General features: G+C 43.4%; 3 protein-coding genes across 3 annotated transcripts; all 3 read right to left on the bottom strand.

Annotated features, from left to right (window-relative positions):
* Window positions 1-3,470: 3,470 nt before the first annotated feature.
* Window positions 3,471-5,046, bottom strand: LOC114478448 (uncharacterized). Its single transcript, XM_028471543.1, has 2 exons — window positions 4,604-5,046; window positions 3,471-4,527 (listed from the first exon to the last, which is right to left on the bottom strand). The coding sequence occupies exons 1-2, from the start codon at window positions 4,868-4,870 to the stop codon at window positions 3,811-3,813; spliced, it is 984 nt and encodes a 327-aa protein (XP_028327344.1). The 5' UTR covers window positions 4,871-5,046; the 3' UTR covers window positions 3,471-3,810.
* A 7,109-nt stretch (window positions 5,047-12,155) lies between these two features.
* Window positions 12,156-21,852, bottom strand: LOC114478447 (uncharacterized). Its single transcript, XM_028471542.1, has 3 exons — window positions 21,685-21,852; window positions 13,221-13,517; window positions 12,156-13,144 (listed from the first exon to the last, which is right to left on the bottom strand). The coding sequence occupies exons 2-3, from the start codon at window positions 13,485-13,487 to the stop codon at window positions 12,428-12,430; spliced, it is 984 nt and encodes a 327-aa protein (XP_028327343.1). The 5' UTR covers window positions 13,488-13,517; window positions 21,685-21,852; the 3' UTR covers window positions 12,156-12,427.
* LOC114478446 (uncharacterized) lies at window positions 20,407-21,693 on the bottom strand. The gene is made up of 2 exons (XM_028471541.1): window positions 21,388-21,693; window positions 20,407-21,311 (listed from the first exon to the last, which is right to left on the bottom strand). Exons 1-2 carry the CDS (start codon window positions 21,652-21,654, stop codon window positions 20,595-20,597), a joined length of 984 nt encoding a protein of 327 aa, XP_028327342.1. The 5' UTR covers window positions 21,655-21,693; the 3' UTR covers window positions 20,407-20,594.
* Window positions 21,853-23,873: the final 2,021 nt, after the last annotated feature.

Here is a 23,873-nt window from a genome sequence, read left to right on the forward strand (position 1 = left end):
AACCCCCAAGGGGAGGGCCCAGAGAGCCCCCTGCCCGAGACCCCAGCAGCGGAGCCAAGGCCCACGCCCAGCAGACGGCCAGAGCCGCACCGAACGGGCAGCCAGCGGGCACTCGCCGGCGGGCCCAGAGCCAGCAGGGATCAGACCCCAGGCCAGAAGGACCCGGAACGAAAGCAGCACCAAGTGCAGCCCCCCCAGCCGCCGAGGGCACCAAGGGGATGCTGCAAGTTGCCCCGCCGGCCCCCAGGCACACCGACCAGGCACCCCAGAGCGCGCCAGATCGCCTTTCCTTGATGCCGCCCGCGCGATGAGCCTTAGAAAGCCCCCCTACCCCCCCACCAAAGAGCCCAGCTACACCGCAGTGTCTGGCTTGCAGGGCGCCGCCCAAGCCGCACCCACAGGCATGGTAGGGCACGGCCCGCACCACCCGCCCCAGAAGACCCACCGCCATGACCGGCCCAGCCAGCCGGCCAGGCCCGCCGGAAGGGCACCACAGCAGGACAGGGAACCCCCAAGGGCGAGCCCCCGGGCCAAACCCCCGTGGGGCGCACCCCCCCACCCCAGCCCATGAACAGGCCACAACCCAGCAAGACCGCATAGCCCCAGGCGGTGCAAGAACAGCAGTCCAGGCCCCGCCCCCCACCGGACAGCGCAAGCCACGGGGCAATGCCCCCGCCCCCGGTGAAAGGGCGACCAGCGGCCGCCACCGCGGGAGCGAGGCACCCCAACGGCACACAACCGATGCGGAGCAGTAGCTCCCCGCTATAGGTGCAGAACCCACCCACCTGCCAGCCCGCAGATAGCAGGACAGACCTACCAAGCGGCTGATACCAACCTCAACCACCGGAACAGCTAGAGCCGCCCCTTAGCAAAGAGCACCATCCCGGAGTGCCAAGCAACCCCGGTGCAGAGGCCAGCAACCCCCAGCGCGCCCACCCGCCATCTCGGCGCGGCAGGCCACCCCAGACCCACACGCCGCGAGGCGCGCCCCCAAGGCAACCAGGAGACAAGACAAGCACCAAGCCCCACCCGTAGGGAAGGGGCACCCCCACCAGGCCGGCACTGCCTGGAGAGACCCCGCAAAGAGAGCCCCCAGAGACCCACCGCCCCGCCACGCCCGACCGCACCCTTCCGATCCCAACACGGCGGCCCAGCCGTCAAAAGAGGGGCCCGGCCCCTACCCGACAGGCCCAAATGTGTGAAGTTACCCACCACCCTGTTATGGTGCCTCTCCATTCCCCAATGGAGAGGCACTTCCCTATCCCTTGAGTGAATGTATGTGTTTAGTGAATGTATGAAGTGCTATTAAAAAGGGTGGATGGAGCGGAGCGGTGCTTCCCATCCAGCCTATGTGTATATATGCGTATGTGGTGCAATAGTTCCGGAGGGTGGAAATGGTTGTCCCACCCTCCGGGGGGTGGTGTGTTGAGATGTAATTAAAATTGGAGGGATTAGTAGGGCAGCCAGCGGTGGGAGTGCCGCCCCTGTGCCACTACTTAGTAGCACAGGCGGCGGCCCTCTCTACCCCCAGCCCCACCATCCAGCCCCCCAAGGGTTGGGTATGTGAGTGTGGTGCAACAAGTGGGTGAGCCAGGCCAGCTGGGAGTGAGTGATGTGAAGTGCCCATCTAGGAGGCCTGTCTGGTAGGAGCCCGGCCCATCCGCAAGGCGGGCCACCGGAGAGGGTAGATGGCGCAGACGGGCGCGCGGCACTGCGGGCCCCAGGGACACGCCAAGCAGCACAACCAGTAACCCCCCGCGGCACCCCCCTCGAACCATGCCAGCCGTACGGAGCACGGCGGGACCCCCCCCCAGGCGGAACCAGGCACCAGCCACATCACCCAGCAGCCCAGGAGGTGATCCCCGCCACCAGCCGGCCCAGAGCGGCCCGCCCCGCCAAAGCAGGCGGCGGCCGAGCACAAGAGAGGCCAGCCCCCACACCAGGGCCAGCGCAAGCCTGCACGACACCACGACATAGCACCCTCCAGAGGTGGGCGGCCCCGGCCCCCCCGACGAGAGAGGACGCCACAAACCACCCAGGCAGGGACACCCCGCCAGCCACGGACCGACAGGCAGGCAAACCCATGCACCCCCAGCCAGGCACCGCAACCCCACACCAACGTCACCAGCAGAGCACCCCCCTCCCACGGAGGCCACCCCCAATCACCCACGCGCCGACATGAGACACCCCTGATGCCAGCACAGCCCGGAGGACAGCGGGCCCCAGCCACCAGCCCCACCCCGCCCAAGGCGGCGCGGCACCCCGCTGAACCGCGGCCAGTCCGCGGGCAGACGGCGGGGGGGCGAGCCCCGAGATGCCGAACCCAAAGACCCACCCCCGGGACACCCCCGCCCAGACATGGCACCCACAGGGCCCGGCGCCCCCAGCCAGCAGACCAACCACTCCCGACGTGGATCCGCCAGGACAGGAGCCACCGGCCGCGCCCCCACACACACCCACCCAGCACGACCCAGGGGAGGCCCCAGCGCGGTGAGGGCCCCACACCTCACCCTTCCCTCCCATGAAGCTACACAAGCCGGCCCCTGCGGTCCCCCAAGTGAGCCCACCGCGCCAGCGGCACCCTCAGCGCCCCAGGGAACCAGGCAAAGGCACCCAGACCAGCCGGCGGAGCAACCCACCGCAACATTTATTTATTAAAAAGAAAATTGTTATATTTTAAATACTAACTTATTTTAGCATTTAAATACACTAGTACAGTGGAAATATGTATTCAGATAGTGGGAGCTTAAGTAGAGTTGTCAGTTATGGCCAAATGAGAATATATTTGAAGGTTAGATGTACAAAGAGGTGTACATGCCCTCTACTCTGTAGTGTTATGAAGGGGTACATTTGTGGGTGCAATGTAAAATAGCATGTGCAATATCCCTGGTTTAATTCTATGGGGCATGCATATGATGAATTGATAAAGTTTGCAACAATGCGGCGGTTTAGATAGAATTTGATAAAAGACGTGTGTGCGATATCATGGTTAGTGCGGTTTATTGTAGGCGTTTAGGTGCTGTTAAAACCTTTCCTCTTTGTGATTGTGGTACCACTTAGAAAGAACAGGTAGCACTCTCACAAACATCAGTCGCGCATGCATGCACCCAGGTGTTTGCATGCGTGTGTGTGTCTCGCTACCTGTCCATCTCTCCTCCGTGGGCACACTCTCACGCACACACATGCACTCACTCGGTGAATCACATCAGGTTGAAATGCGTGTGTCTCACGCCCAATGCGTGAGACTTGAGAGCTTTGCTAGTGTATCAGTGTGAGCGCGGCTGCTCAGATGCCCCTCCCCCCTCTGCGGTCTAACACTCCATCCGCTGAAACCCACATTGGTTCCGCGATGATTTAAAAATAAAATTAAAATAAACGTTTTGCAACACCAAATAAGTCCAAAATAATGGATGCACACACCCAGGGTATGTGGAAGCTGTTAAAAAAGTTTCAGGTTGGCACCGCGTTTGCTCCACAAACACACACACGCTGAATTTCCTTGATTTATTAGAGATAAACAAACAAGGCTAAGCAAATTAAATTAAAAAAAATGTCCTCTTTTAATATAAACAACTTAAATAATTCAGCAAATTATTTGTGCAAAATTATTTATACAATGATGACTTCACAGAGCAGTGTGCGGGAACATGAAGCAGTATAAAGCACGCCGGCATGTGCTTGGAGTGGCACACGCACCCAGCATTTTGTGCTTGGAGTGGCAAAAAAATAAAAACACCAAAAATGTCCCTTTTGGTACCAAAGAATGCATGAGGGTTAAATCTTTTCCAAATTGTTATCTGTTTATCTGGCTCAGACCATTTTGTTTCTCCTTTTCCTTGCTGTTCTACGGTTGGGTTTTTTCTGATTCTCCTGCAGACTCTCTAGGACCTCCTGGGGTTGATTGAGAGCGGCCTTCAGAGTTGAGGTCCTTTCTGCCTTCTCCTCAGCACAAGATGACCCGCAGTCCTGCTGCTGGATTGTCTCCGGTTCTCCATCATCCAGCATGTTCTCCAAGTCCTCCTGTGTTTGATGGAGGCCGGCAATCATGATTGAGGTCTGCAGTTGAGGCCATTCTTCTTCAGCCTGGTTTTCATCGTGGTAACGAACAAGCTTGGGTTCCTGCACTTGTTTTAGAAGTTCTTCCTTCTTCGCCTCCTGTTGTCTTATCTGAGCCTGATGATTGTTACGCTCTTCTGCAGATTGAGCTTTATGAACTTCATTGACTCTCTTTGTTGTCCCCACTGTGTTCCTCAGGATGGAGATAATTTGTTCGTGTTGAACCATTCTGCTTTCCAGTATGTCTGTATTGAGAAGGGTCTCCAAGTAGGAAATACTTTTTTGGCACTGAACCACGATACCCGCCCTTATTTCCAACTCTTGATCTCTGATGAGGATGTCATTCATAAATCTAGCGCTTTGTGCAGAGAATCCCATCAGCTGGTTGTGGTTCCAGGTCGTGAGCAGCTCTATGTGTTCCTTCATCTCTTTCTTTTCTGCCTCCCACTGCTTCTTTTCAGCCTGGAAGTCCTGAGAAAGGGAAAGATTCAGGTTAGCATTGTCCTCTGTCTGACTTTAAAGTATGGTATCGCTTCTTATTATTTACCTGATCACATTTAACGTTTTGTTTTTTTAAATCTCTCACTGGCTTTTGTAGACCACATCTGAGTTGGGTGAGTTCCTCCTTCTGTTGTTTAATGATGGAGGAGGATATCTTTTCCATTTTCACCAAATCTTTACACTTTAGCTCACTTTGCTTTAAATCGTGTTCCAATTGTTGAACTTTCTGCTTGAGGTGAGCAATTTCACCTCCCTGGAATTCAAAAGGAGAGGATTGCCTTCCCTTCCATTCTCTCTGTTGCCTCTGTGCCATTTTGAATGTCCAAGAGGGAAAATTGGTTATTTTTCTTCTAAAAATGAAAGACTCTTACTAAATTTGTTATACTTCTTTCAAAAATAGGCTTGTTAGGCTGTGGATTGCAGTGTTAATGGGACAGACTTCGGTAGATTGCTTTTATCTTACAGTAAAGGGGTGGAACTCTTCTGTTGTCATGGTTTATGAAGTAAAGAGAACCTGATTGGCTGTTCAGTGGTTCTAAAACAGTGGGATGGGCGTGATGTCATGACAGGTGCATGAGACACTTATTTTGTCAAAAAAATTCCAGCTGGGTGGGGTCCAAATAATAAGTTTTTTTTTTTACTTTGCACATGCTGTCGAAGGTCAACACTACAAGAAGTGCAATCGTTTTAAGACAGCAAAGCATGTTTTGTTATTGCAATTAAATAACAGAATGCATATATATATATATATATATATATATATATATATATATATATATATATATATATATATATATATATATATACGGTATAAATGGATGATGCTGTTTGCTGTGGGGTGGCGCTCGCCGTTCCGGTGGTTGGGGACATTGTCGATTGCATGGTGGGTCTGTCTTGTTACCTTCGGGCCATTGGGTGGGTCCGGGCGCCTTTGGCTGGGGCCTGCTATACCACACCAGGTGTGTGCCATTGGTATGCCTCCTTCTCTGGTGGGGGTGTCCCCCCGTGGCTTGCACTGTCCGACTGGCGGTGGGGCCTGGGCTGCTGTTCTTGCTCCGTCTGGAGCTGTGTGTTCCTGCTGGATGGTGGCTGGGGTGGGGGGGGGTTCTCCCCGGGGAGCTTTGGGGTTCCCGGTCCGGGGGGGATGCCCTTGGCGTCCGGCGAGCTTGACCTGCTGGCTGGGCTGGTCTTCGTGGGGGTCTTCCAGGGTGGGTGGCATGCGCCGCGCCCTTTTATGTTTGTGGGTGCGGCGTGGGGTGGCACCTGCGTGGGCGATGCCATGCAGCTTTGCCGCCTCGGGGTTGTGCACGCCGCATAATGGTCGAGCTAACGTGGGCTATTTTTCTTTGAAATAGGTAAACTTTTAAAGCTTTCTATTATTTGTCATGCCATTGAAATAAGTCGCAAGAGTTAATTTTGATACCAGTAGATTGTAATAACAGTCGTAATGGAGTGCATTTTTCTAATAACGGTTTCACAGTTTACCCTGGGAAATATAAAAATATTGTTTGAGGTATTATTGTACTTGTGTGTCCATTAAAAAAGGATGGCATGGTTTGTCTTATTTAGCAGAGGTTCGTCATAATGTAAATTAAAACTTTACACGTTTTAAATGTAGATTTAAAAGTGTTATTAATCCGTGTACCCTTTGTTCTTTGGTTATTTAGTTTAAAAACCAAATTAAAAAGATGGATTGTTTTTCTGCTTTAGTAATTTAAAACTAGAAACAGGAAAATGAAAAAGCCAAATAAAAAAAAAACTGATGTATTTTTGATTTGTTTTAAATTTAAGATAATCAAAATATCAATGGCAACCTATTGTTTTGTTTGTTTTGTCTTTTTAAAAAAGTACTGTTGATTCTTTATACCGGAAAATATCTGGTTTTAAAACGTAACAACCGAAGAATTATTGTTGTAGAATTAAAGCAACTTTTTCCAAATGAACCTAGTTCACTCACTGATGCTTAAAGTTTTTTTTTTTTTTTCAGATGCATGTTTCAATTTTCAAAAACGACGTCAAACCTGAGGTGAGCTGCTGCACAACGTGCTGCAAGCAGTATCACTGCCCCATTTGCCCAAAACTAGTCATTTAAGTTACATAAATTGGAGAAGCACTTTGATGCCTATGTGAAAAATGCAATGATATAGATATATTGTGTTCACCTATCAAGAAATTGTTCAGTTACTCTGAAATAAATGGGAAAGAATAGGGAAATGTTTAATTGATTATGGATCTGAATCATTGACCAAGAAATTAATTGGAAGAGGATCAACAAGAACATGACTCTCTTCAACGTCATGCTGAGGAAACGGTTACCGAAGAGGTAGAATGAAAACTCTTTTTAGCCCCATAGGGTGCTAAGATGAATATTAAAGTGTGTATTTTTGTCGTATTAAAGGCTGATTCCCTTTTTTTAACATAGATGACTACACAGCAAAGGATTGTGGGAGATGGCAGAAAAGCTGCACAGTGGGTTGAGGAAAACAAACACCAGTTTGCAGCATAGGTGGAGGTACCAGCGGCCCTGCAGTTTGAGGAAGAGGAGCTGGGATATGTTCTCCAGCAGTTTAGCCGGCTTCTGAATGACTCTACATATGAGGACATTGATGATGATGAGGTTCCTGGGCGTTCAGATCTCCGATGATCTCTCCTGGACTGCAAATACCACGGCGGTGGTGAGGGAGGCTCAACAGCGTCTCCATTTCCTGAGAGTGCTCAGGAAGAACAACCTGGAGGAGACCCTGCTGGTGACCTTCTGCAGAGCCACCACAGAGAGCATCCTGACGTACTGCATTACTGCGTGGTATGCAGGGTGCACAGCAGCAGACAGGAGAGCGCTGCAGAAGGTCATCTGCACAGCCCAGAAGATCACTGGCTGCTCCCTGCCCAGTCTGGACAACATTGCAAACTCTCGCTACCTCAGCAGAGCAGGCAACATCATCAAGGACTCCTCCCACCCCAGTAATCACTTGTTTGTGTTGCACCCTCAAGCAGACATGACTCCGTCTCATCATTCGGCAACTTTATTCTCCCCAGTTCAAGTACTTTTTGTGTAGTTTTCAACACATACACGGACTAGCTGCACACTACTAACCACTGCCGAATAAAAACACCCCGGCGCCCGCTGATGACGTCACCCGAACTCTGCCCGAACATAAAATATAAGCTTACTTAACATAGAAATTAAGAACACATTTTCACTTTTCTTTTTAACTGTTTCAGTGTAATTTCCCCTATAAAAATGCAAATCAAATAATAATAATAATAATAATAATAATAATAATAACAATGAACATTTATTCTAGGTCGCAACATTTGACCTGTTACCATCGGGCCGACGGTACAGGTCACACAAAACCAGGACAAACAGACTCAGGGATAGCTTCTTTCCCAGAGCTATCACTGTAATAAACAAATCCGCTCACATCGCTCACACATACTGATCATATTGATCTTGTGCAATAAAACATATTGTTGCTATTGTAGATCTGCACATTCAAGCTGCTATCGGTGTATTTATCTGGGTATTTGTCGGTACATATTATTGTGTCATATTTAAATTTGTTATTGTTTTTGCTGTGTTTTATATATATGTATTTTTTTTCTCTCACTGGCACCTTGGAGTTGCACTCAAATTTCGTTGTACCCTGTACAAGGACAATAAAAGGATATTCTATTCTATTCTATTCTATGATGAAAAAGAGTTGATTTTGGAGCCATTCAAGTTTGTTTATTAAAACACTGAGGACATGGAGCGGTTTCTAGAAGAAGTTGTTGACAAGAGGAGAAACCTGGTATATTGTGAGAGAATAGATCACTGGCATCTAACACCAAGCTTTGGTCTTTCAGTAATGTAAATAGTTTGCTGTGTAGTTTTATAGTGTTATATATTTATATTTTTTTCCTTTTTCAATTTTATTCATGTGAGTTTTGTCATTCTTGGAGAGCACCTTCATTTATTTCTACATCTGTACAATGACAATAAAAGCTTGTAGTGTACTTTTACTTTCCACTTCAATTCCTTGTTTATTTTTTATTTTTATTTTTATTTTTTTTGCTTGGTTGCATTTTTATCATACTTCAAATTTTGCACATTTCAGTTGTGTTGGATTTGTGTGTAAAGATTGCATTTAGTTTAGATAGCTATGTTATTTATTTTATATGTTAATTATTTAAAAAAGTATTTATTTACTGATCAGTCATCCTGGACTTCATTCATCATCATTTTGGGGCCGTGACGCCCCATAGTCCTTCTTGCGTCAGAGATTTTAACCCTAACATAATCCAATAAACAAATAAAACATGTGTCTGTTCACTTTGAAAAAAAAAATAAACAAAAATAATTTATGACTTTTTAGCAAAAATTCATTTTTCCGGTAGTGCCCATACGATGCACATATACATCTCAAAACAATGCGCACTCAGTACATGACACCGGCCCTAACCATGATAAAAGTATGAATTATCTATCTGAAACATGTTTATAGATGCTTTATAAAGCATTAATAAGGGATTATAGTCTTCAGTTCCAACTTTATAATACCCATTTAAATAATGATAATAGATGCTTCATAAAACATTTATAAACCATTAACAAATATCTGGTCCAGGTGTCCAATGTTTCATAAACCTTAATCAAAGTTTACTATTCCTTTGTTAATCATTAACAAACACTTTATAAAATGTATGAAGTGTTATAATGTGTGCATCAATAAACTGTTCATATAACTTCCATTATAGCATTACAAATTATGAAAACACATTAATAATCATTTCATTGTTTGTTAACAGTAAATAACTATTAAATAAAGGTTAATTAACTATCTATTGACCGTGATTTACCCTTTATAGATGATGGTTTTTATAAAGTGTTACTAGTGTGTTTTATATGTTTAAAGGTGGAGAGAGTAGCAGCATCCTGTACTGACAATATGAGATGGTTCCATATCTGAGGAGCCTGATAACTAAACGCTCTATCTCCCGTTGGACTTTTAGATTGGTTAGAAACATCCAGTAAACCAGCAGTCTTGGAGAAATGTGTTTGGCCTGGACAATAGGGTACTAACCAGTATTTAAAATATACTGAAGCTTGATCATTAAGAGCTTTGTATGCAAACAAAATGCTAAAATTCTATTCTAGATTTTACAGCCATTGAAGGGAAGCTGGAGAAATCTGCTCTCTCCTGCTTGTACCTGTTAGTACTCCAGAAGCAGCGTTTAGGATCAGCTGGAAGCTTTTTAACAAGTTACTGGGGCATCCTGAAAGTAAAAGGTAATAATATTCTAGTTTAGTTGCAACAAATGTGTGAACTAGTTTTTTGCACCACCATTAGCCAAGATATTCCTTATTTAAGTGATATTACAAAAATGGAACAAGACAGTCATTGAGACCTACCTAATATGAAAGTTAAAGGTCTGTGTTTATTTATTTATTTCATTCACTGACAGCCAATTTACTAGTGACTTGGGCATTTCTTTCAAAAAGTCTGACAGGCAAAACTTGGTGATATACAGCCTGAGCATGCAATACGGGGCACATCAGGTTGAAATGCGTGTGTCTCACGCCCAATGCGTGAGACTTGAGAGCTTTGCTAGTATATCAGTGTGAGCACGGCTGCTCAGATGCTCCTCCCCCCTCTGCAGTCTAACACTCTGTCCGCTGCACCCACGTTGGTTCCGCGATGATTTAAAAATAAAATGAAAATAAACATCTTGCAACACCAAATAAGTCCAAAATAATGGATGCACAAACTCGTGCTATTGGCTCGACACACACACAGTCCTGTAATTAATAGATAATATAGATGGTGCACTAATGCCCCCTTTGAGGTCAAAAGCTGAATAGATTTCATTTTTGTAAAATGTTCGAGCTAATCCGCGTTCAAAATAAAATTAAAATAAATGTTTTGCAACACCAAATACAGTGAAGAAAATAAGTATTTGAACACCCTGCTATTTTGCAAGTTCTCCCACTTAGAAATCATGGAGGGGTCTGGAATTTTCATGGAAGGTGCATGTCCACTGTATGAGAGATAACCTAAAAAGAAAAATCCAGAAATCACAATCTATGATTTTTTAACAATGTATTCGTGTGATACAGCTGAAAATATGTATTTGAACACCTGTCTATCAGCTAGAATTCTGACCCTCAAAGACCTGTTAGTCCGCCTTTAAAAGTCCTCCTCCACTCCACTGTATTATCCTGAATCAGATGCACCTGTGTGAGGTCGTTAGCTGCATAAAGACACCTGTCCACCCCATACAATCAGTAAGACCCAAACAGTCAGCATGGCTAAGAGCAAAGAGCTGTCCAAAGACACCAGAGACAAAATAGTACAACTCCTCAAGGCTGGAAAGGGCTACGGAGAAATTGCAAAGCAGCTTGGTGAAAAAAGGTCCACTGTTGGAGCAATCATTAGAAAATGGAAAAAGCTAAACATGACGAACAATCTCAATCGGAGTGGAGCCGCATGCAAGATATCACCTCGTGGGGTCTCAATGATGCTAAGAAAGGTGAGGAATCAGCCCAGGACTACACAGCAGGACATGGTCAATGACCTGAAAAGAGCTGGGACCACTGTTTCCATGGTCACTGTTGGTAATACACTAAGACGTCATGGTTTGAAATCATGCATGGCACGGAAGGTTCCCCTGCTTAAACCAGCACATGTTAAGGCCCGTCTTAAGTTTGCCAATGACCATTTGGATGATCCAGAGGAGTCATGGAAGAAAGTTTTGTGGTCAGATGAGACCAAGATTAACCTTTTTGGTCATAATTCCACTATGCGTGTTTGGAGGAAGAAGAATGATGCGTACCATCCCAAGAACACCATCCCTACTGTGCAGCATGGGGGTGGTAGCATCATGCTTTGGGGGTGTTTTTCTGCTCATGGGACAGGACGACTGTACTGTATTAAGGAGAGGATGACTGCAGCCAAGTATTGTGAGATATTGGCCAAAAACCTCCTTCCCTCAGTCAGATCATTGAAGATGAGTTGTGGCTGGATCTTCCAACATGACAATGACCAAAGCACACAGACAGGAAAACCAAGGAGTGGCTTCATAAGAAGCATATCAAGGTTCTGGAGTGGCCTAGCCAGTCTCCAGACCTAAATCCAATTGAAAATCTTTGGAGGGAGCTGAAAGTCCGTGTTACTCAGCGACAGCCCAGAAAGCTGACTGATCTAGAGAAGATCTGTGTGGAGGAGTGGGCCAAAATCCCTCCTGCAGTCTGTGCAAACCTGGTGAAGAACTACAGGAAACGTTTGACCTCTGTAATTGCAAACAAAGGCTACTCTACCAAATATTAACGTTGGTGTTCAAATACTTATTTTCAGCTGTATCACACGAATAAATTGTTAAAAAATCATAGATTGTGATTTCTGGATTTTTCTTTTTAGGTTATCTCTCATACAGTGGACATGCACCAAATAAGTCCAAAATAATGGATGCACACACCCAGGGTATGTGGAAGCTGTTAAAAAAGTTTCAGGTTGACACCGCGTTTGCTCCACAAACACACACACACACACATGCTGAACTTCCTTGATTTATTAGAGAGATAAACAAACAAGGTTAAGCAAATTAAATAAAAACATTTCCTCTTTTAATATAAACAACTTAAATAATTCAGCAAATTAATTGTGAAAAATAATTCATACAATGATGACTTCACCGTGTGCGCGCACAGAGCAGTGTGCACGCACATGAAGCAGTATAAAGCACGCCGGCATGTGCTTGGAGTGGCACATGCACCCAGCATTTTTTGCTTGGAGTGGTAAAAAAAATAAAAACACCAAAAATGTCCCTTTTGGTACCAAAGAATGCATAAGGGTTAAATCTTTTCCAAATTGTTATCTGTTTATCTGGCTCAGACCATTTTGTTTCTCCTTTTCCTTGCTGTTCTACGGTTGGGTTTTTTCTGATTCTCCTGCAGACTCTCTAGGACCTCCTGGGGTTGATTGAGAGCGGCCTTCAGAGTTGAGGTCCTTTCTGCCTTCTCCTCAGCACAAGATGACCCGCAGTCCTGCTGCTGGATTGTCTCCGGTTCTCCATCATCCAGCATGTTCTCCAAGTCCTCCTGTGTTTGATGGAGGCCGGCAATCATGATTGAGGTCTGCAGTTGAGGCCATTCTTCTTCAGCCTGGTTTTCATCGTGGTAACGAACAAGCTTGGGTTCCTGCACTTGTTTCAGAACTTCTTCCTTCTTCGCCTCCTGTTGTCTTATCTGAGCCTGATGATTGTTACGCTCTTCTGCAGATTGAGCTTTATGAACTTCATTGACTCTCTTTGTTGTCCCCACTGTGTTCCTCAGGATGGAGATAATTTGTTCGTGTTGGACCATTCTGCTTTCCAGTATGTCTGTATTGAGAAGGGTCTCCAAGTAGGAAATACTTTTTTGGCACTGAACCACGATACCCGCCCTTATTTCCAACTCTTGATCTCTGATGAGGATGTCATTCATAAATCTAGCGCTTTGTGCAGAGAATCCCATTAGCTGGTTGTGGTTCCAGGTCGTGAGCAGCTCTATGTGTTCCTTCATCTGTTTCTTTTCTGCCTCCCACTGCTTCTTTTCAGCCTGGAAGTCCTGAGAAAGGGAAAGATTCAGGTTAGCATTGTCCTCTGTCTGACTTTAAAGTATGGTATCGCTTCTTATTATTTACCTGATCACATTTAACATTTTGTTTTTTTAAATCTCTCACTGGCTGTTGTAGACCACATCTGAGTTGGGAGAGTTCCTCCTTCTGTTGTTTAATGATGGAGGAGGATATCTTTTCCATTTTCACCAAATCTTTACACTTTAGCTCACTTTGCTTTAAATCGTGTTCCAATTGTTGAACTTTCTGCTTGAGGTGGGTAATTTCACCTCCCTGGAATTCAAAAGGAGAGGATTGCCTTCCCTTCCATTCTCTCTGTTGCCATTGTGCCATTTTGAATGTCCAAGAGGGAAAATTGGTTATTTTTCTTCTAAAAATGAAAGACTTAGGCTGTGGATTGCAGTGTTAATTGGACAGACTTCGGTAGATTGCTTTTATCTTACAGTAAAGGGGTGGAACTCTTCTGTTGTCATGGTTTATGAAGTAAAGAGAACCTGATTGGATGTTCAGTGGTTCTAAAACAGTGGGATGGGCGTGATGTCATGACAGGTGCATGAGACACTTATTTTGTCAAAAAAATTCCAGCTGGGTGGGGTCCAAATAATAAGTTTTTTTTTTTTACTTTGCACATGCTGTCGAAGGTCAACACTACAAGAAGTGCAATCGTTTTAAGACAGCAAAGCATGTTTTGTTATTGCAATTAAATAACAGAATGCATATATATATATATATATATATATACGGTATAAATGGATGATGCTGTTTGCTGTGGGGTGGCGCTCGCCGTTCCGGTGGTTGGGGACATTGTCGATTGCATGGTGGGTCTGTCTTGTTACCTTCGGGCCATTGGGTGGGTCCGGGCGCCTTTGGCTGGGGCCTGCTATACCACACCAGGTGTGTGCCATTGGTATGCCTCCTTCTCTGGTGGGGGTGTCCCCCCGTGGCTTGCACTGTCCGACTGGCGGTGGGGCCTGGGCTGCTGTTCTTGCTCCGTCTGGAGCTGTGTGTTCCTGCTGGATGGTGGCTGGGGTGGGGGGGGTTCTCCCCGGGAAGCTTTGGGGTTCCCGGTCCGGGGGGGATGCCCTTGGCGTCCGGCGAGCTTGACCTGCTGGCTGGGCCGGTCTTCGTGGGGGTCTTCCAGGGTGGGTGGCATGCGCCGCGCCGTTTTATGTCTGTGGGTGCGGCGTGGGGTGGCACCTGCGTGGGCGATGCCATGCAGCTTTGCCGCCTCGGGGTTGTGCGCGCCGCATAATGGTCGAGCTAACGTGGGCTATTTTTCTTTGAAATAGGTAAACTTTTAAAGTTTTCTATTATTTGTCATGCCATTGAAATTAGTCGCAAGAGTTAATTTTGATACCAGTAGATTGTAATAACAGTCGTAATGGAGTGCATTTTTCTAATAACGGTTTCACAGTTTACCCTGGGAAATATAAAAATATTGTTTGAGGTATTATTGTACTTGTTAAAAAAGGATGGCATGGTTTGTCTTATTTAGCAGAGGTTCGTCATAATGTAAATTAAAACTTTACACGTTTTAAATGTAGATTTAAAAGTGTTATTAATCCGTGTACCCTTTGTTCTTTGGTTATTTAGTTTAAAAACCAAATTAAAAAGATGGATTGTTTTTCTGCTTTAGTAATTTAAAACTAGAAACAGGAAAACGAAAAAGCCAAATAAAAAAAAAAACTGATGTATTTTTGATTTGTTTTAAATTTAAGATAATCAAAATATCAATGGCGACCTATTGTTTTGTTTGTTTTGTCTTTTTTAAAAAGTACTGTTGATTCTTTATACCGGAAAATATCTGGTTTTAAAACGTAACAACCGAAGAATTATTGTTGTAGAATTAAAGCAACTTTTTCCAAATGAACCTAGTTCACTCACTGATGCTTAAACTTTTTTTTTTTTTTCAGATGCATGTTTCAATTTTCAAAAACGACGTCAAACCTGAGGTGAGCTCCTGCACAACGTGCTGCAAGCAGTATCACTGCCCCATTTGCCCAAAACTAGTCATTTAAGTTACATAAATTGGAGAAGCACTTTGATGCCTATGTGAAAAATGCAATGATATAGATATATTGTGTTCACCTATCAAGAAATTGTTCAGTTACTCTGAAATAAATGGGAAAGAATAGGGAAATGTTTAATTGATTATGGATCTGAATCATTGACCAAGAAATTAATTGGAAGAGGATCAACAAGAACATGACTCTCTTCAACGTCATGCTGAGGAAACGGTTACCGAAGAGGTAGAATGAAAACTCTTTTTAGCCCCATAGGGTGCTAAGATGAATATTAAAGTGTGTATTTTTGTCGTATTAAAGGCTGATTCCCTTTTTTTAACATAGATGACTACACAGCAAAGGATTGTGGGAGATGGCAGAAAAGCTGCACAGTGGGTTGAGGAAAACAAACACCAGTTTGCAGCATAAGTGGAGGAACCAGCGGCCCTGCAGTTTGAGGAAGAGGAGCTGGGATATGTTCTCCAGCAGTTTAGCCGGCTTCTGAATGACTCTACATATGAGGACATTGATGATGATGAGGTTCCTGGGCGTTCAGATCTCCGATGATCTCTCCTGGACTGCAAATACCACGGCGGTGGTGAGGGAGGCTCAACAGGGTCTCCATTTCCTGAGAGTGCTCAGGAAGAACAACCTGGAGGAGAGGCTGCTGGTGACCTTCTGCAGAGCCACCACAGAGAGCATCCTGACGTACTGCATTACAGCGTGGTATGCAGGGTGCACAGCAGCAGACAGGAGAGCGCTGCAGAAGGTCATCTGCACAGCCCAGAAGATCACTGGCTGCTCCCTGCCCAGTCTGGATGACATTGCAAACTCTCGCTACCTCAGCAGAGCAGGCAACATCATCAAGGACTCCTCCCACCCCAGTAATCACTTGTTTGACCTGTTACCATCGGGCCGACGGTACAGGTCACACAAAACCAGGACAAACAGACTCAGGGATAGCTTCTTTCCCAGAGCTATCACTGTAATAAACAAATCCGCTCACATCGCTCACACATACTGATCATATTGATCTTGTGCAATAAAACATATTGTTGCTATTGTAGATCTGCACATTCAAGCTGCTATCGGTGTATTTATCTGGGTATTTGTCGGTACATATTATTGTGTCATATTTAAATTTGTTATTGTTTTTGCTGTGTTTTATATATATGTATTTTTTTTCTCTCACTGGCACCTTGGAGTTGCACTCAAATTTCGTTGTACCCTGTACAAGGACAATAAAAGGATATTCTATTCTATTCTATTCTATGATGAAAAAGAGTTGATTTTGGAGCCATTCAAGTTTGTTTATTAAAACACTGAGGACATGGAGCGGTTTCTAGAAGAAATTGTTGACAAGAGGAGAAACCTGGTATATTGTGAGAGAATAGATCGCTGACATCTAACACCAAGCTTTGGTCTTTCAGTAATGTAAATAGTTTGCTGTGTAGTTTTATAGTGTTATATATTTATATTGTTTTCCTTTTTCAATTTTATTCATGTGTGTTTTGTTATTTTTGGAGAGCACCTTCATTTATTTCTACATCTGTACAATGACAATAAAAGCTTGTAGTGTACTTTTACTTTCCACTTCAATTCCTTGTTTATTTATTTATTTATTTATTTGCTTGGTTGCATTTTTATCATACTTCAAATTTTGCACATTTCAGTTGTGTTGGATTTGTGTGTAAAGATTGCATTTAGTTTAGATAGCTATGTTTTTTTTATTTTATATGTTAATTATTTAAAAAAGTATTTATTTACTGATCAGTCATCCTGGACTTCATTCATCATCATTTTGGGGCCATGGCGCCCCATAGTCCTTCTTGCGTCAGAGATTTTAACCCTAACATAATCCAATAAACAAATAAAACATGTGTCTGTTCACTTTGAAAACAAAAATAAACAAAAATAATTTATGACTTTTTAGCAAAAATTCATTTTTCCGGTAGTGCCCATACGATGCACATATACATCTCAAAACAATGCGCACTCAGTACATGACACCGGCCCTAACCATGATAAAAGTATGAATTATCTATCTGAAACATGTTTATAGATGCTTTAAAAAGCATTAATAAGGGATTATAGTCTTCAATTCCAACTTTATAATACCCATCCAAATAATGATAATAGATGCTTCATAAAACATTTATAAACCATTAACAAATATCTGGTCCAGGTGTCCAATGTTTCATAAACCTTAATCAAAGTTTACTATTCCTTTGTTAATCATTAACAAACACTTTATAAAATGTATAAAGTGTTATAATGTGTGCATCAATAAACTGTTCATATACCTTCAATTATAGCATTACAAATTATGAAAACACATTAATAATCATTTCATTGTTTGTTAACAGTAAATAACTATTAACTAAAGGTTAATTAACTATCTATTGACCGTTATTTACCCTTTATAGATGATGGTTATTATAAAGTGTTACTAGTGTGTTTTATATGTTTAAAGGTGGAGAGAGTAGCAGCATCCTGTACTGACAATATGAGATGGTTCCATAACCGAGGAGCCTGATAACTAAACGCTCTATCTCCCGTTGGACTTTTAGATTGGTTAGAAACATCCAGTAAACCAGCAGTCTTGGAGAAATGTGTTTGGCCTGGACAATAGGGTACTAACCAGTATTTAAAATATACTGAAGCTTGATCATTAAGAGCTTTGTATGCAAACAAAATGCTAAAATTCTATTCTAGATTTTACAGCCATTGAAGGGAAGCTGGAGAAATCTGCTCTCTCCTGCTTGTACCTGTTAGTACTCCAGAAGCAGCGTTTAGGATCAGCTGGAAGCTTTTTAACAAGTTACTGGGGCATCCTGAAAGTAAAAGGTAATAATATTCTAGTTTAGTTGCAACAAATGTGTGAACTAGTTTTTTGCACCATTAGCCAAGATATTCCTTATTTAAGTGATATTACAAAAATGGAACAAGACAGTCATTGAGACCTACCTAATATGAAAGTTAAAGGTCTGTGTTTATTTATTTATTTCATTCACTGACAGCCAATTTACTAGTGACTTGGGCATTTCTTTCAAAAAGTCTGACAGGCAAAACTTGGTGATATACAGCCTGAGCATGCAATACGGGGCACATCAGGTTGAAATGCGTGTGTCTCACGCCCAATGCGTGAGACTTGAGAGCTTTGCTAGTATATCAGTGTGAGCACGGCTGCTCAGATGCTCCTCCCCCCTCTGCAGTCTAACACTCCGTCGGCTGCACCCACGTTGGTTCCGCGATGATTTAAAAATAAAATGAAAATAAACATTTTGCAACACCAAATAAGTCCAAAATAATGGATGCACAAACTCGTGCTATTGGCTGGACACACACACAGTCCTCTAATTAATAGATAATATAGATGGTGCACTAATGCCCCCTTTGAGGTCAAAAGCTGAATAGATTTCATTTTTGTAAAATGTTCGAGCTAATCCGCGTTCAAAATAAAATTAAAATAAATGTTTTGCAACACCAAATACAGTGAAGAAAATAAGTATTTGAACACCCTGCTATTTTGCAAGTTCTCCCACTTAGAAATCATGGAGGGGTCTGGAATTTTCATGGAAGGTGCATGTCCACTGTATGAGAGATAATCTAAAAAGAAAAATCCAGAAATCACAATCTATGATTTTTTAACAATGTATTCGTGTGATACAGCTGAAAATAAGTATTTCAACACCTGTCTATCAGCTAGAATTCTGACCCTCAAAGACCTGTTAGTCCGCCTTTAAAAGTCCTCCTCCACTCCACTGTATTATCCTGAATCAGATGCACCTGTGTGAGGTCGTTAGCTGCATAAAGACACCTGTCCACCCCATACAATCAGTAAGACCCAAACAGTCAGCATGGCTAAGAGCAAAGAGCTGTCCAAAGACACCAGAGACAAAATAGTACAACTCCTCAAGGCTGGAAAGGGCTACGGAGAAATTGCAAAGCAGCTTGGTGAAAAAAGGTCCACTGTTGGAGCAATCATTAGAAAATGGAAAAAGCTAAACATGACGGACAATCTCAATCGGAGTGGAGCCCCATGCAAGATATCACCTCGTGGGGTCTCAATGATGCTAAGAAAGGTGAGGAATCAGCCCAGGACTATACGGCAGGACATGGTCAATGACCTGAAAAGAGCTGGGACCACTGTTTCCATGGTCACTGTTGGTAATACACTAAGACGTCATGGTTTGAAATCATGCATGGCACGGAAGGTTCCCCTGCTTAAACCAGCACATGTTAAGGCCCGTCTTAAGTTTGCCAATGACCATTTGGATGATCCAGAGGAGTCATGGGAGAAAGTTTTGTGGTCAGATGAGACCAAGATTAACCTTTTTGGTCATAATTCCACTATGCGTGTTTGGAGGAAGAAGAATGATGCGTACCATCCCAAGAACACCATCCCTACTGTGAAGCATGGGGGTGGTAGCATCATGCTTTGGGGGTGTTTTTCTGCTCATGGGACAGGACGACTGTACTGTATTAAGGAGAGGATGACTGCAGCCAAGTATTGTGAGATATTGGCCAAAAACCTCCTTCCCTCAGTGAGATCATTGAAGATGAGTTGTGGCTGGATCTTCCAACATGACAATGACCCAAAGCACACAGCCAGGAAAACCAAGGAGTGGCTTCATAAGAAGCATATCAAGGTTCTGGAGTGGCCTAGCCAGTCTCCAGACCTAAATCCAATTGAAAATCTTTGGAGGGAGCTGAAAGTCCGTGTTACTCAGCCCAGAAAGCTGACTGATCTAGAGAAGATCTGTGTGGAGGAGTGGGCCAAAATCCCTCCTGCAGTCTGTGCAAACCTGGTGAAGAACTACAGGAAACGTTTGACCTCTGTAATTGCAAACAAAGGCTACTCTACCAAATATTAACGTTGGTGTTCAAATACTTATTTTCAGCTGTATCACACGAATAAATTGTTAAAAAATCATAGATTGTGATTTCTGGAATTTTCTTTTTAGGTTATCTCTCATACAGTGGACATGCACCAGATAAGTCCAAAATAATGGATGCACACACCCAGGGTATGTGGAAGCTGTTAAAAAAGTTTCAGGTTGACACCGCATTTGCTCCACAAACACACACACACACACATGCTGAACTTCCTTGATTTATTAGAGAGATAAACAAACAAGGTTAAGCAAATTAAATAAAAACATTTCCTCTTTTAATATAAACAACTTAAATAAATCAGCAAATTAATCGTGAAAAATAATTCATACAATGATGACTTCACCGTGTGCGCGCACAGAGCAGTGTGCACGCACATGAAGCAGTATAAAGCACGCCGGCATGTGCTTGGAGTGGCACACGCACCCAGCATTTTTTGCTTGGAGTGGTAAAAAAAATAAAAACACCAAAAATGTCCCCTTTGGTAACAAAGAATGCATAAGGGTTAACTCTTTTCCAAATTGTTATCTGTTTATCTGGCTCAGACCATTTTGTTTCTCCTTTTCCTTGCTGTTCTACGGTTGGGTTTTTTCTGATTCTCCTGCAGACTCTCTAGGACCTCCTGGGGTTGATTGAGAGTGGCCTTCAGAGTTGAGGTCCTTTCTGCCTTCTCCTCAGCACAAGATGACCCGCAGTCCTGCTGCTGGATTGTCTCCGGTTCTCCATCATCCAGCATGTTCTCCAAGTCCTCCTGTGTTTGATGGAGGCCGGCAATCATGATTGAGGTCTGCAGTTGAGGCCATTCTTCTTCAGCCTGGTTTTCATCGTGATAACGAACAAGCTTGGGTTCCTGCACTTGTTTTAGAAGTTCTTCCTTCTTCGCCTCCTGTTGTCTTATCTGAGCCTGATGATTGTTACGCTCTTCTGCAGATTGAGCTTCATGAACGTCATTGACTCTCTTTGTTGTCCCCACTGTGTTCCTCAGGATGGAGATAATTTGTTCTTGTTGGACCATTCTGCTTTCCAGTATGTCTGTATTGAGAAGGGTCTCCAAGTAGGAAATAACCTTTTGGCACTGAACCACGATACCCGCCCTTATTTCCAACTCTTGATCTCTGATGAGGATGTCATTCATAAATCTAGCGCTTTGTGCAGAGAATCCCATTAGCTGGTTGTGGTTCCAGGTCGTGAGCAGCTCTATGTGTTCCTTCATCTCTTTCTTTTCTGCCTCCCTCTGCTTCTTTTCAGCCTGGAAGTCCTGAGAAAGGGAAAGATTCAGGTTAGCATTGTCCTCTTTCTGACTTTAAAGTATGGTATCGCTTCTTATTATTTACCTGATCACATTTAACGTTTTGTTTTTTTAAATCTCTCACTGGCTTTTGTAGACCACATCTGAGTTGGGAGAGTTCCTCCTTCTGTTGTTTAATGATGGAAGAGGATATCTTTTCCATTTTCACCAAATCTTTACACTTTAGCTCACTTTGCTTTAAATCGTGTTCCAATTGTTGAACTTTCTGCTTGAGGTGGGCAATTTCACCTCCCTGGAATTCAAAAGGACAGGATTGCCTTCCCTTCCATTCTCTCTGTTGCCTCTGTGCCATTTTGAATGTCCAAGAGGGAAAATTGGTTATTTTTCTTCTAAAAATGAAAGACTCTTACTAAATTTGTTATACTTCTTTCAAAAATAGGCTTGTTAGGCTGTGGATTGCAGTGTTAATGGGACAGACTTCGGTAGATTGCTTTTATCTTACAGTAAAGGGGTGGAACTCTTCTGTTGTCATGGTTTATGAAGTAAAGAGAACCTGATTGGCTGTTCAGTGGTTCTAAAACAGTGGGATGGGCGTGATGTCATGACAGGTGCATGAGACACCTATTTTGTCAAAAAAATTCCAGCTGGGTGGGGTCCAAATAATAAGTTTTTTTTTTTTTACTTTGCACATGCTGTTGAAGGTCAACACTACAAGAAGTGCAATCGTTTTAAGACAGCAAAGCATGTTTTGTTATTGCAATTAAATAACAGAATGCATATATATATATATATTTATATATATATATACGGTATAAATGGATGATGCTGTTTGCTGTGGGGTGGCGCTCGCTGTTCCGGTGGTTGGGGACATTGTCGATTGCATGGTGGGTCTGTCTTGTTACCTTCGGGCCATTGGGTGGGTCCGGGCGCCTTTGGCTGGGGCCTGCTATACCACACCAGGTGTGTGCCATTGGTATGCCTCCTTCTCTGGTGGGGGTGTCCGACTGGCGGTGGGGCCTGGGCTGCTGTTCTTGCTCCGTCTGGAGCTGTGTGTTCCTGCTGGATGGTGGCTGGGGTGGGGGGGGTTCTCCCCGAGGAGCTTTGGGGTTCCCGGTCCGGGGGGGATGCCCTTGGCGTCCGGCGAGCTTGACCTGCTGGCTGGGCCGGTCTTCGTGGGGGTCTTCCAGGGTGGGCGGCATGCGCCGCGCCCTTTTATGCCTGTGGGTGCGGCGTGGGGTGGCACTTGCGTGGGCGATGCCATGCAGCTTTGCCGCCTCGGGGTTGTGCGCGCCGCATAATGGTCGAGCTAACGTGGGCTATTTTTCTTTGAAATAGGTAAACTTTTAAAGCTTCCTATTATTTGTCATGCCATTGAAATTAGTCGCAAGAGTTAATTTTGATACCAGTAGATTGTAATAACAGTCGTAATGGAGTGCATTTTTCTAATAACGGTTTCACAGTTTACCCTGGGAAATATAAAAATATTGTTTGAGGTATTATTGTACTTGTTAAAAAAGGATGGCATGGTTTGTCTTATTTAGCAGAGGTTCGTCATAATGTAAATTAAAACTTTGCACGTTTTAAATGTAGATTTAAAGGTTTTGTGTCAATTGTTACATAGAAATCATTCTCTGACCAAATTTTATGTGTTATTAATCCGTGTACCCTTTGTTCTTTGGTTATTTAGTTTAAAAACCAAATTAAAAAGATGGATTGTTTTTCTGCTTTAGTAATTTAAAACTAGAAACAGGAAAACGAAAAAACCAAATAAAGAAAAACTGATGTATTTCTGATTTGTTTTAAATTTAAGATAATCAAAATATCAATGGCAACCTATTGTTTTGTTTGTTTTGTCTTTTTTAAAAAGTACTGTTGATTCTTTATACCGGAAAATATCTGGTTTTGAAACGTAACAACTGAAGAATTATTGTTGTAGAATTAAAGCAACTTTTTCCAAATGAACCTAGTTCACTCACTGATGCTTAAACTTTTTTTTTTTTCAGATGCATGTTTCAATTTTCAAAAACGACATCAAACCTGAGGTGAGCTGCTGCACAACGTGCTGCAAGCAGTATCACTGCCCCATTTGCCCAAAACTAGTCATTTCAGTTATATAAACTGTGGACTGTGGACGTGTCAAATTTGTCATCAAAGTGGGAACGCGTCATCAAATTGGAGCGAGGTGTTTGGGCTCACCCTGCAGTAAGAAAGGAGCAAATCACACTCTAACTAACAATTGAGATAATCAATGAAAAAAACACTTTGGGCATGTGTATGAAGCCATAATAGCACTTTCATTATGTTTAAAGCACAGAAAAAATGATTTAGTTTAACATGGGCTCTTTAAAGCCAGATTAACGTTTGTTTGTGTGGAAAGCCTGATTTTATTAAATTCTTACATTCTTGCATTCAGAAATGATCAGCGTGCATCATCAACATCATCATCTGTCATCAATGTTTCACTTGTTATTTACTCTTGTAGTGGAACAAGCTGTGGCTTTACGTAATGCACAGTGTTAAAATAATTGAACATCAGTCTGACGTCTGTCAGAGTTTCATTGTAACGAGCTG

Source organism: Gouania willdenowi, chromosome 16 (assembly GCF_900634775.1).
Source record: "Gouania willdenowi chromosome 16, fGouWil2.1, whole genome shotgun sequence".
Taxonomy (NCBI): domain Eukaryota; kingdom Metazoa; phylum Chordata; class Actinopteri; order Blenniiformes; family Gobiesocidae; genus Gouania; species Gouania willdenowi.